General features: G+C 40.6%; 1 protein-coding gene across 1 annotated transcript in view; it reads left to right on the forward strand.

Annotated features, from left to right (window-relative positions):
• Positions 1 to 11,517, forward strand: part of igsf9ba (immunoglobulin superfamily, member 9Ba) — a 111,150-nt gene extending 99,633 nt beyond the window's left edge. Inside the window, exons 18-20 of the mRNA XM_037677582.1 lie at positions 1,538 to 3,157; positions 10,804 to 10,934; positions 11,011 to 11,517. Of these exons, the coding sequence (XP_037533510.1) occupies positions 1,538 to 3,157; positions 10,804 to 10,934; positions 11,011 to 11,219 (1,960 nt within the window). The 3' untranslated portion in view covers positions 11,220 to 11,517. The remainder of the gene's footprint in view (positions 1 to 1,537; positions 3,158 to 10,803; positions 10,935 to 11,010) is intronic.
• Positions 11,518 to 12,500: the final 983 nt, after the last annotated feature.

Below are 12,500 nucleotides of genomic sequence, written 5' to 3' on the forward strand. Positions count from 1 at the left end.
CTATGTAGCTATATATATATATATATATATATATATATACACACACACACAGAGTGTATAATAAAAGTAAATTTATTTTGGCTGCCCCCTTCTTCACGGGTTGTCACAGCGAGCAAACTCGCATGAGAGATTTGGAAAACATTTTTACGCCGGATGCCCTTCTTGACCTAACATGGGCCTTCTAGTTTTTATATTATTTAAAAGTACAGATTCCTCAAATTATTGGGTCAAAAATAAGCCGAGTGGCATGTGAGGTGGCTGAAGAATGATGTTATAGTAGTGAACAAGGCCTTTATTGGCCACCCCCTGGCTCTGTCAATGCGCCTGGTGGTGGATAAAATTGCTCTCCCCACTGGCCAGGATTCTGCGCTGCCTCAGACACATAAATAAATCATTCTTCTCTTCTTAGTCACAGTGTAAGTCTTACCCAGTTGAATATGTTGCACTAAAAGCATTAAGGTTTACTTGTGTTCCCCGTTTGATTCCAGTCCAGAAAAACACTCATCTCCAAAACTACAAACATTCACTGTTTAAATCCCTCATTCTGCTCCTATTAAAATAACACTGGGAACTTGATAAGTTATCTGTTTAACAAGCTGAGTTACAACAAGCATGCAGAGTTTAGTTTACAGATAATACCCAGTAGATTTGTACTATCTTTCATTTCAAAACAGTGAACAAAACCTCCTAACTCATTCTTATGAAGAGAGATGGGCGAAATGCCCGTGGCAGACAAGCCATATTCGTCTGTGTTTTTACTGCGAAACGTTTTACAAATAATGCAATGAGGGCCAAATTGTAGGAAATGGTGTCCAATCATTTGACTGTTGGGGATAGGGAGCCTTAAATATTGAGTCCTGCCAAGAAAACAAACGCTACTCTTAAAGTTCGAGGCCTATTCTGAAAAAGAATGGAAACATGCAAGAAGCTTGCATGATCTTCTGGACATGGCAAAAAAAAAATGCAGTTTATCTTCTGTTTAATGTTAGGTCACTCCTATATGTGCAGTCAAAGGAAACCTATAGTGTTATTGAAAATTCATATTAAAGCAAAATTCTTCATGTTTTCTAAAAGTATTGAGTACGTATTCAGTGACTCAGTGCAGTAAGCGTTGAGTATGCTGCTCCTGGTGTTGGCAAAGGAGGCCTGGTTACACGTCATCTGCTTTTCTCACATATCCATTTGGTGTAGCATATGAAAATTGGTCTCATGTCTGCTCAGAAAGATGCAGATTCAATAAATCTGTGATACGGTTGTCATGGTTGCGTTATTGGTTCTTCTCTCATCCCATCACAGTGGCTTGGTTCATTAGCTAAAGCCTGTATCCCGAGGCTGTTGCTAATGCCAAACTTGTCATTTTCATATTGTAGATCATTATGGCTGTTTTGAATGAGTGCTTTGGCTTTGTATTGTTTCGTTTTATTTAAAAACTGCAATCATGTCAACTGATTCACGGCATCAAAGGTATTTTCCTAGAAATGCTCAACCCACGCTACCTTTGGATTTCAGCACTTTGTGTCTGCATGATTTTTTTTAGGTTATCATCAGGGAAGATAAGTCCAGAGAGCTCCCCTCCATCTCGACCCCGCTCTCTCTCATCAGAGGGTTCCCATGGTCCTGGCCTCTACGTCAGAAAGCTGCCCAGCCCTCAGAAAGATAAAGACAAAGAGCTTTCCTTCTACAAGAAAACCAAGCGTGCCATAGTCAGCAAGAAATACAGCGTGTCTAAACATGAGGCCGAGGTCACCACGCCCATTGAGTTGATAAGCCGAGGTCCCGACGGCCGCTTTGTCATGGAGACCAGCCCACCTCTTCGCCGAATCCAGGGCTTCCCCTTCGCTGAGGAGTCTGACTTGTACCCTGAGTTCCGGCAGTCTGACGAGGAGAATGATTTTGACCCTGGGCCTCTGCCACCCATCATGCCCACTTTGAGGCCTCAACTCTCCCCAACGTCCTCCAGCCTGGAGTCAACGCAGCCCCCCACCTACAGTCCTCGCCTGCACAGGCCCATGGAAGGTATGAGCTTTGCAGAGGGCAGAGTACTTCACGCCTCGGGGCAGGCGCCAGTTTCCCGCTACAGGGGCTTCCCCCAGGGCCCGTTTTATGGATATCTAGGCAGCCGTGCTGAATCAGGGATCCCACCACCTTTCTACATGCCTGACATCAGCCCGCGTAGCTCCGCTCTGTCTTCTCCCCCAGGCACCACCGAGGGGCCCTTTGGTTACCCCTCCATCCCTGAGGAAAGTGGAGAGTTGGAGCACCATCAGTACACTGCCTCTGGTCATTCTCTGTCTCACACCCACAGCCCTCCTCCTCGCTCACCTGAAAGCTGGCACCCTCATGAGTTACCCTTTCTGGGTCTAGAGGGTCCACGATTTATATACCCACCACACCATCCTCTACGTCATCCCCAGGACCTCCCTGATCCACCCCCTTACCCTCCTCACTCTCTCCCCCCTAGTCGCTTTCACCTCCCTCCCCTAAAAGATCCAACAAGCCCTGGACTTCTGCAGCTGGAGGTCCCTGTGGCTCCACCAGGCAGAGACAGGCCCCTGGGGCCTCCGGTTAGGCGTTTAGCTATGCAACAGGCCCAGAGTCTCGGCCAGCTCAGACACACGGCCCACGGTGTGGGTGTACCAGTGTTGCCTTACCCTGACCCGGCAGCCCGCACAGGGAGCCCAAGCACAGCCCCCAGTAGTAGCCCTCAGTCCTGGCTCAGCCCGAGGGCAGGGCGCCGGGCAGACCCCAGCCTACCCCCGTTAGTACTCCAGCCCTCCCGCCTTTCTCCACTCTCCCAAAGCCCTCTTAGCACCCAGCCAGGTTCCCCAGATATTCTAGTTCGGCCCCCGCCACGACCCAGCATCCTTCGCACCTCTCGGTCTTTGGAGATGCCAGAGATCACCCTGCAGCCCTCGGCCACCGTCAGCTTTTCTCGGAGGTCCTCCCTGACCACATCTCCCACTCAGAGCCAGGGCGCCAAGCAGTCCAGCCCCAGTTACCATATGTCCTATGCCTCCACCGCAGCCAGTTACCCCTCCCAGTCCCCCTCCCCCCCTCCGGAGGGCAGGGATGTTTTCGGGCAGAGGCCATCCCAGAGAAGGACAGAAGAGGAGATGCTGCCCTCAGAACCCTCTCAGCTCCAGATATCAGCCTCAGGGTAGGTGATCCATTCCAGTAGAAAGTAGATGTATATTTCGTAAAGAGGAGACTCGTCTCCTCGTCTGTTTTCATTTCCTAATTTCCCAAGTATTTATCCACACTTGTACCTTGGTGTTTCCATTTAGAAGTAATTAGGAGCATATTTACTTCAATATGCTGAAGGCATGTTATAGCATTTAGTGCACAATGTTCATTTAGATTTTAGTTTTAGTGCATTTCTGTTTCAATATTTGTACAAAACACTAAAAACATGTAAACAATTTTTTAAATGAACGTTTTTTTAAAGCAGTACAATATCAAATCCAAAAACCTATAGTTTATTTTATAAAGTCATTCTATATTTTCTGTCCCTCACTTAAAAAATAGTGCTTTTTTTATTTATTTAATTTTAGCCAAAAAAAAAAGCATCTAAAATAAATTTAGTGTGATAAATGAGCAAGAAGGAATAAAACTTGAGTGAAGCATTTTACCAAGATTTATTATTTTTACAAGCACCTATTGAAAAAACATCAGCTTTCTATGATGGAGCTTTAAGGCCATGCAAAAAATAATAATAAAAAAAATTACATTGCCACGCTAAGAAAAATAAAATAAAAGCCATAAAAATTACGAGAATAAAGTCGTACCAGACTTTTTTATTTTTTACAACCGTCGTTAATTTTTTTCCATGAGTTAGATCCATAACACGACCTGTCAATCAATTCAGTAGGCGTGTCAACAAATGACCAATCCAAAGCTAAATGCTCCTTACCTGCAGAGAGCTGGAGTGTACCACCTTACTGTAAGCAGGTTCAAAGTCCAGATATTGATAATATTCTGATGCTGATGTGCTAACAGATTACATAGTTTCTCTCACTGAACGCCGTTTTCAAACGGAAACAAAAATGAAAGTCATGACATAATGACGCGTCATGTATATGCATTCCAGAAGCAGCATACAAAAACACAACAGTAGGTGGCACTATTGGAACACTTTTTGCGTAAGAGAAACAATAATTAAGATTGTATTACGACTTATTTAGTTTCGGATTGGTAATTTGCTGACATGCCTACTGGATTGATTGACAGGTTGCGTCGTAGATCCGACTCGTGGGGAAAAAATTAACGACAGCTGTAAAAAATTTTAAAAGCCTCGTATGACTTTATTCTCGTAATTCTATTACTTTATTCTCGTAATTCTGTTACTTTATTCTCGTAATTTTATAGCTTTTTTTTAAAATTCTTAGTGTGGCAATGTAATTTATTTTATTTTTTTAGAGTGGCCCTAAATCTCTGTCGTAGCTTTCTTTGTATTTAATGACTATCATTTGAATGTTAATTGGCTTCCTTCAGCAGGACATCTGATATTTATTAGCGGTTACTTGTTTCAATTAGTAATATTTCTCTCCTATAAAATATCAGGGTGTGCAAATTAAATTTAACAAACATTTTAGGAGTTAAGAGCTGTATGCTCTTCTTAAATAAAATGGCAAAAAAAAGCACTTTTGAATATTTGCAAATCCCTATTTTCCTCCGCAGTTCATGTCCACTTTATTAATTTATTTCAATGGGATTGTATTTTTTTACTCTAAATAAGTTCCCAAATGAAAGGTTTCTTAAATAAAATAACATAAAATGTCATCTAACCCAAAAGTTGAGGTCAAAAGTTTGATCGGAGGAGCTAAAATGACAAATCGTGTACTTTGCTGGAGAATAAAAATAAATGTGAAACCTTTAAACACAAAATGTATAATTTTTTAATTGTAGGGTTTTTTTATTCATTAAGGTTACATGAAAACTGTTTCCATGAGGGATGGAAACATTTTTAGTTTTGAGTAAAAAACAACAAAACCTTTCTTTTTCCCTAAATTTGTTTAACATTCACAGATTAATGAAACCCTTAAATAATCTTTAAACACAAGACAAGCTTCAGAGTTCTGTAGTGTCCACCCCTACACACACCACACAGCTCAAATGGAAGCTAAAGCCATGAGGCCGCATTTCGACTACACTCTTCACTGGCCTTGAATCAAAAGGGTAGCTTATAGGGCTGCTGCTTTGTAGAGGGTAAGGGTCTTACCTGATTTGTTTTTGATTGATCTCAGCTATCTGGGCAGCGTTGTTGTGACCCGGTCCCCTACGCCACAATAGGTAAGGGTCGGACCCATGTCTGAGAGGGAAGGGGGTCAGCAGGGGGAGGGCTCTAATCACTCTCTCCTTTAAAGGGGAATCGCTTCGGGTCGTTCCTCTGTGTTGGATTCAAGCGAACTAATGAAAGCACGACTGCAGGACATATTTATCAGTGCGTGCCTGCTGGGGCGTGGCCCACTAATGAAGCTTCTGAGCACGCTTCAGGAGCATTTTTTTTTTTTAATAGCTTGAATGTGGGTTTTAAACCCTGCAACAAAATAACAAAATAAGTAAAAAGACAAGCCTTGAATCAACAGAGGACGCTCTTAAAAGACAGACTCGAGTATTCCCCTTTAAAGCTTTGTTCCATGTGCAAAATGCCATGCATGCATTCTCTAAACTCCTCTCTTTGACCAAACAAATAACAACAATTCTCAAACTAAATTCTTCCGTCACATCTGTCGTCTTTAGTGCTTCCGTTCTTTCTTGTCATGTGACCGTTTTTTCTATTGGCCATTTCTTCTTCCTGTCATGTGACTTGTTCTTTAACGGCCATTTCCTCTTCCTGCCATCTCCTCCCGTCAGCATGGTGAAGCCTCTGTACGCAGTGTTCATGTTTATCAAAGTGTGATGTACAGTGTTTCTGTATCTGGAAGTCTTCTAACACTCAGGGCCTTTTTGCCCTCAGTTTATTTAATATTAGAAATGTTTTCTTTTTTTTCCTCTTTCTATCCAGGATTGTTGCAATTTTCTGCCCCACTCCCCCTCTGCTAATGGCTCTCAGTCTCTCTCTCCACAGCGACAAATGACGGGCAGCCTCTAAAGCTTTCTGTTCCTTTTGATACAGTATTTATGCCACGACAGCTTGATTCGATTAGATTGAGTCGAGTTTTGAAGCTGTTTTGACCACACTGAAGCTGAGCGCAGCGTTGTGAAATTATTCAGATTCATGTTTTTTTCTATTTGAAAGCGACAGCTAGGCCTGTCACGAAAACAAATTTTGCTGGGTGAAAAATTGTCTCGGAAATTATTGCGATAAACGATAATATTGTTTGAAATTTGACAATAATTAGTTATTGTCAAATTTAAGAAGAAATGTTGGTAATTTGTTTTGTGTGTAGTACATTTTTTTGACCACTTGATAACAGTATAAGACTGAACCGAAGGATGGGTAGTGAGGGAGCGAGCAGTGTGTCTCTTTAAGAAAAATGGGAGGGAGGCACCTTGACGTGACATGAGCTGTCTCTCCTTCCTGTTTTTTGGTTCTCAAAATGGTGGATTCTCAGTGTGGTTTGAGCTCTTTAGCATAGCATTTGTCACACAAAGCTTTTAATTAAAAAAAAAATCAATAAATAAGTTCTCAGCTTCTTTTTGCAGAGAAAAAAAACTTTTTACATGAAGGCACAGGTTTCAACTGAATTTTGGACCTTTGACAAGAGAGTTTTTTCCCCGAGGTCAGCCTGTTAGCTTAGCTCGTAGCTTAGCTTCTCAGCTTGGCTGCTTTTAACAATCCAAAAACGCAATTTTGGACGGTTAAAATGGTCAGAGTGTTTATTAAATAGTAAAGCTGCCTAAAGAACAGACTGCAGAGGTTTTTGGAAATTATGGTTTTATTTTGTGCTGATTAGACATTGATCGTTTTTCATTCAACTTGGCATGTATCCCTCATGAAATGAAAATAGTTCCTCAGCTTCCTGTTTGTTTCCTGCTTATAGCGTGGCAAATTTTTGTTTGGGAATTCAGAGAAATGCTGAATGACTTGCACTTTAAGAGGGTTTGGCAACCTTTTCCAACTGCTTCAAGACATTTGCTAAAAAATAAAGACAGTTTGTAAAAAAAAAAAAAATTAACTTCTATCTCAATTATTTTTAACCGGATCACAAAGGATTTCATTGGTGAGGTATTTACAGTATTTAGACAAACTAGGGCAAAGTAATTGAATAAATCTGCTTTCCTCTTATTTTAATAGTTACTTCAACACAATTGTGTCTGTTTTAATGTTTATCCAAATCATGACTGGGTTCAATGAAAGGCACCTTATAAATAAATTTTAAAGCTAAATAAATGTGAACCATCACACCAAATCAAGGATCCAGTCATACCTGTATTTGTTCAAACTAAATTAATTATATTTTCAGAATCCTGAGCAGTTCCAGAGATGTGGCTTGATTTGTTGTTCAAAGCGGTTATTGTCCACCGGTATGGAGCGAAGAAGAGTGTACCTCGAAATGCCTTCCATATGTTTGTCTTAATGTCTCTGTCCATCCACCCATCTTATGAGCAGGGTAATTTGAAAATAAATAACAATTCATAGCCCTGGCTCCACTGTTGCACCTTGGTGGATAAATTAACTCCATCCACTTGCCGGGATCCGTCACTCTGCACCACCTTGGACAGAAAAAAATCTACCTCTCTTCTACACAGTGTGACTTCTACACACCTGAATATCTCACATCAAAAACATTAAGATTTACTTGCATTCCCTGTTCAATTCCAGTCCAGAAAAAGCAAACATCTCACAAACTACAAACGTTCACTATTCAAATCTCTCAGCAACAGGTCATCAGTGTACTGCTTGTACCCCTGGAAAGTGGTCTGAATCATATTGTTTCCGTAGTCTAATGCAGACTTTCTGATGTCATTTTAAAGAGGAAATCTTTAAACATGTTTGGATGTCAGTATTTCTCTGCTGGTATTTAAAAAAGCCTCGCTAGCAGACAAGGAAAATAGCTAAATGTTGTGGCTTTTCTGCTCAACATCATCATTAGTTGTTTGTGCTACTCAGAAAAGGGCTTGAAAACGTCCTTTAGGGTTACATTTCAGACATTTCCTTCAAAGGACTCATAGATGAGGTATTTATTCCTCATATTTTGACAAATATGTACGGTTTATAATGAGTCGATGCGCCATATCTGCCTCTACTTTGTGACGTATTCCTCGGTTTGGTGTGCCGGGCCTCTTGTGAATGAGTCCTCGTGACTCAATGTGACTAACCTATACAAATAAAGGTTGAATGAGTAACATGAGATTTAAGCAGTTAATATATCAATCAACCTTTATTTATACAGGTAAATCCCATTGAGCCTCGAGGACTCATTTACAAGAGAGACCTGATTTCAACAAAGAAAGATGACAACAATGGACAACAGCAACAACAATAAACAGTTATAAAAAAGCATACTACAGTTTTTTTTTTTTTTTTTTTTTTTACAAATAGGATGGCTAAAAGGAAAAGGTAACAAAACAAAAAAACAGCTAGATTCCAAGACAAATGTAGAAAACTAAAAACAGGAACATGTCAGCATTGGACCCTGCCAGGTGTCCAACAGATTCTTAAAGACACTTAGAGAGGTCAAGGTCGAGAGCTTCAAATCTTTTTGTAAGATATTCCAGGAAACAGGGGCGGAATAGGAGAAGGCCCTTTTGCCTAGTTCAGTCCTCATTGAGGGAACACTGCAGGTAATAATGTCCTGAGAGCGCACTCCGTAGCTGCACTCACGCAGAGACATGTAGGAAGAGATGTATGAAGGCAACAGACCAAGAAGTGATTTAAAGATGAAAATATACCAGTGAGAGAGTCTGCATGAAGTTAATGATGTCCAGTTAACCAGTGAATACAGTGTGCAGTGGGCAGTATATACTTTTCACCAATTCACAGGAGAAAAAGTGGAAAGTTAAAAATTTATATGCCTGATTTTTACAAAAAAAAAAAACAACTTAAAAAAACCCTAAAATTATTTTATGTTGGAGAAACATAATAGTTAAAAATGACATGTATGCAACCATTAGCGGTGAAGTCTTTCCCCATTTGGTCGTAAAAACTCAAAAACGTCTGATGTAATTCACTCATCTGTAAAATCGTACAAAGTGTTATTATTGTCTTTATCTGTACAGATAGAAAGACAGATTCAATATTTCAATACACTGTTGTTGTTTTTTTTTTTTTTACATATTTCTGTGAGATTAAGTGTACAGTAGACCCTCATTTATCGCGGGGGATCTGTACCCGGAAGCCCCGCGATAAGTGAAAAACCACAAAGTAGGAAAATGGTACAAATAGAATGTAGTAGTTTATTTCAGTATTTATTTATATATTAAGGTGTTTTAAACCCTTCCTGCGCTCTTGCAATATTCTAAACAATGTTTCTAAACTCTAAACGCTCTAGAAAAGAGCACAGCATATCGTGATTTCAACTCTCTGCCATGGTTGCTCTCTGCCACGGCTGCTCTCTGCCATGGTTGCTCTCTGCCACGCCCACTTCTCCGGTGCAGAGTGGAGGTATGATACAGTGCAGGAGGAAGCTTCTCCCACAGCTGTGGGCTGCACGCAGGTGCTAAATAATTTAAAATAATTTATTTTAATACAAATTCCATGCCGATCGTGTTGCTCATCCATCAATCACCTAATTGTGTGTCATGTCCTATCTTATTTTGAAAAACCGCGATAGAGCATATCCGCAAAAAACGAGCCGCGAAGTAGCGAGGGATTACTGTAATTCAAATGAATTTTTTTATTGTAATCGTTTCTTTTTTTTTTTTTGACAAGAAAACAAACATGATTCAATTACCGGTAATTGGACATTTAGTGTGGGAATAAAACACTAACGTGAGATTAGTTAATCATTACAATGTAAAGTTTTTTAGTTCACTCCTTCCTATATTTACATAAGTCATCTTTCTGAAATGTGATAAAATATTTGTAATATTTATCCAAGGTTTTCCTGTTTACTGTCTACTTAAGTCACAAACTTTCAGAGTTACTCTAAGAATTTCACCCACCTCAGCTGGTTCAGTCCAGCCCTCCAGTCCAGCCTAAATGCCTCACTTTGATGCAGCTAGATTTATTAAGACTCTGGTGTTCGTTGGTAAAGTTCTTGTGTCGTTACGTAGAAACGTGTGTCAAAGGCTGCCAACCCACAACGTACAGCACATCAATCCTTGCTATATTGGAGAATTTTGAAGGATAAATAACTCCTCGTCATCACAGGAATAATTTGGTATAAGCAGAAATTATTTTCATTTTATGAGTTGAATACAGCAAAAAGGTCAGTCTTGCCAGCATTTCTAAAGCAGTCACTATTTAAAGATTAAACCCCGAGTACAGTAGGTAATGTTACCGCACAAACCTGCAGCTCTTACTGCATTTAGTCCAAAAATGAAAGATCCCTTTTAATTTTAGATTACAGCACCTATAACTAGATTTTGGCAAATACTTTTAATTGCATCTAAACGCTGACTTGGGTCTTTAATGTAGTGACTGTTTAAGAGCAATAACTCCACTGACACCTTCTGCCAAACTATTCTTTCTCTTTTTCTTCTTCATTCCTTCTTTCTCTTCGTAATTTTGTCATCCATCAAAGCAAATAGAAAGTGAAACATCATCATCTTAGTCATCAGCTTCAATAGAAGCTCAAGGCTCATCAACTCATATAGCAGCTACTGGAAATGGTGATGAAAGCACTGTTCTTTTCTCTGAGATGTGACGGCCGGATTAACGCGGAACGTTGTGCGCTGTGCTGTCTGTCGCCCTTCCAGGGGACCTCCAGGTGCGTCTAGTGCTACTGCCGGGTCTGAGAGATTACCAGCACTGCTACACCACTGTATAACTAAAGCAAAGGGGGTGGCTGCCAACAACAATAACAACACGACGTCCACGAGGAGAACAGGTCGGTCCGACGCTCGGAGAACAGACGGACAGGCCGACGTTACAATCGACGTGTTAACGCTATGCCTCTGTTTCAGATGCGTCTCCCTCTCAGACCCAGCAGCAATCCGAGACACCCCGAGACGAAGACGAGCTCAGCCTCCACAGAAAGAGTAAAAAGCAAAACAAAAAGAACCCTTACCACTATCTGACCTCCTTCCTGCATCGCAGGCAGTCCGAGGAGGACCAGACAGGCATTCTGGCCAGTGCAGACTCTGAGGGCCCAAACTATGGAACTCTACGCTGACCCGCCTGCCCTTCAAGCCATTGGACTCCACTAAACTGGCGCCTCCTGGGAAAAAAAAGGGAAAAGGAAGAGAAAACACGTCAGCCCTCCCTGCTCCAGCCCCAGTAACAAATATGTTTCTTAAAATCCCTAGAAGTTTGATTTATACTCATGGAGCAGGAAACATCGTGCTGAATCCTCCCGGGTTGGAAATCTCATCCGAAGACTAGAACAATGGCTCTTTTTTTTTTCTGGGGGTAAATTTCACTTGAAAAATGCTCTGAAAATATATAATGTATATAAATAGTAAAACAAAGGAAATAAGCTTCCTCTTACAGTAATAAAACGTGTTGGTTGAGTATGACACAACACGTTAAAGATTTTTCACTCACTTATCATTGAGGGGTTCATATCTTTAGGTTTCTCAGTGTACTGTTAAGCCTGGTGCGTCCTGCTACAAGGACACAAGTCTACCTTTCCTACAATACAAATAGTGTCAGTATTTAAAACACAGGGTTCTTACCACAAAAATATACCTCAGAGTAAACGCAGAGTAGCTGTAATTTTTGTGGTATACTGTACGTACTTGACCTTTTTACATGCAAAAGGTATGAATAAAACGGTTTATAATGCTCACTGCTCATTCAAATGGGTGACACGGCCTAACGTTACTTTATCTGGAAGCTTTTTTTTATTGGTAATTGCTGGCTTGTTACTTTGGTTTGTGGTTCAATGCCAACCATCAGAGGAGTGTCTTAACTTCAGTGCTTCGACGGTTCGGTGTGGTTCTGCAACGCAGCATTAAGACTAAGATCGCAGCCTTCGTGAGATCTCAAACGACTTTTGGACTTTAATGCTCTACAGAGGTTGGACTAAATTGTGAAGTGTCTGTACGTATGTATTTCATTAATGAATTATTTGTAAAATGAGGCACAGCTTGTGCCTTTTTTTTTTGCCTTTGTTGATTTTTTCTGACATAAACTGCCTTTTTCCTTTGCCTTTTTCATGTTTGTTACTATAGAAGAGTTAATATGATATGTGCTTTTACTTTCTCTGCCAAGGACACATGAACGAACATGCCACAGAGAATGCATAACTCTTGTTTTTTGTTTGTTTTTTCTACATCTGGGTAACTGATTCAACTGTGTAACAAACTAAGTATGAGAAACAAAAGATAATGGATGTTAGAAAAGCATAACTGTACACGCAGAAAGAACCAAGCGGTGCAGAGTGGATGTTAAAAGTTTCACAGCAGCTGTAACAGGAGAAGGTGATTGCTTCAAAAAGCTGCTAACGAGCGAC

This window comes from Nematolebias whitei, chromosome 6, assembly GCF_014905685.2.
Source record: "Nematolebias whitei isolate Nwh7 chromosome 6, NemWhi1, whole genome shotgun sequence".
Lineage (NCBI taxonomy): Eukaryota > Metazoa > Chordata > Actinopteri > Cyprinodontiformes > Rivulidae > Nematolebias > Nematolebias whitei.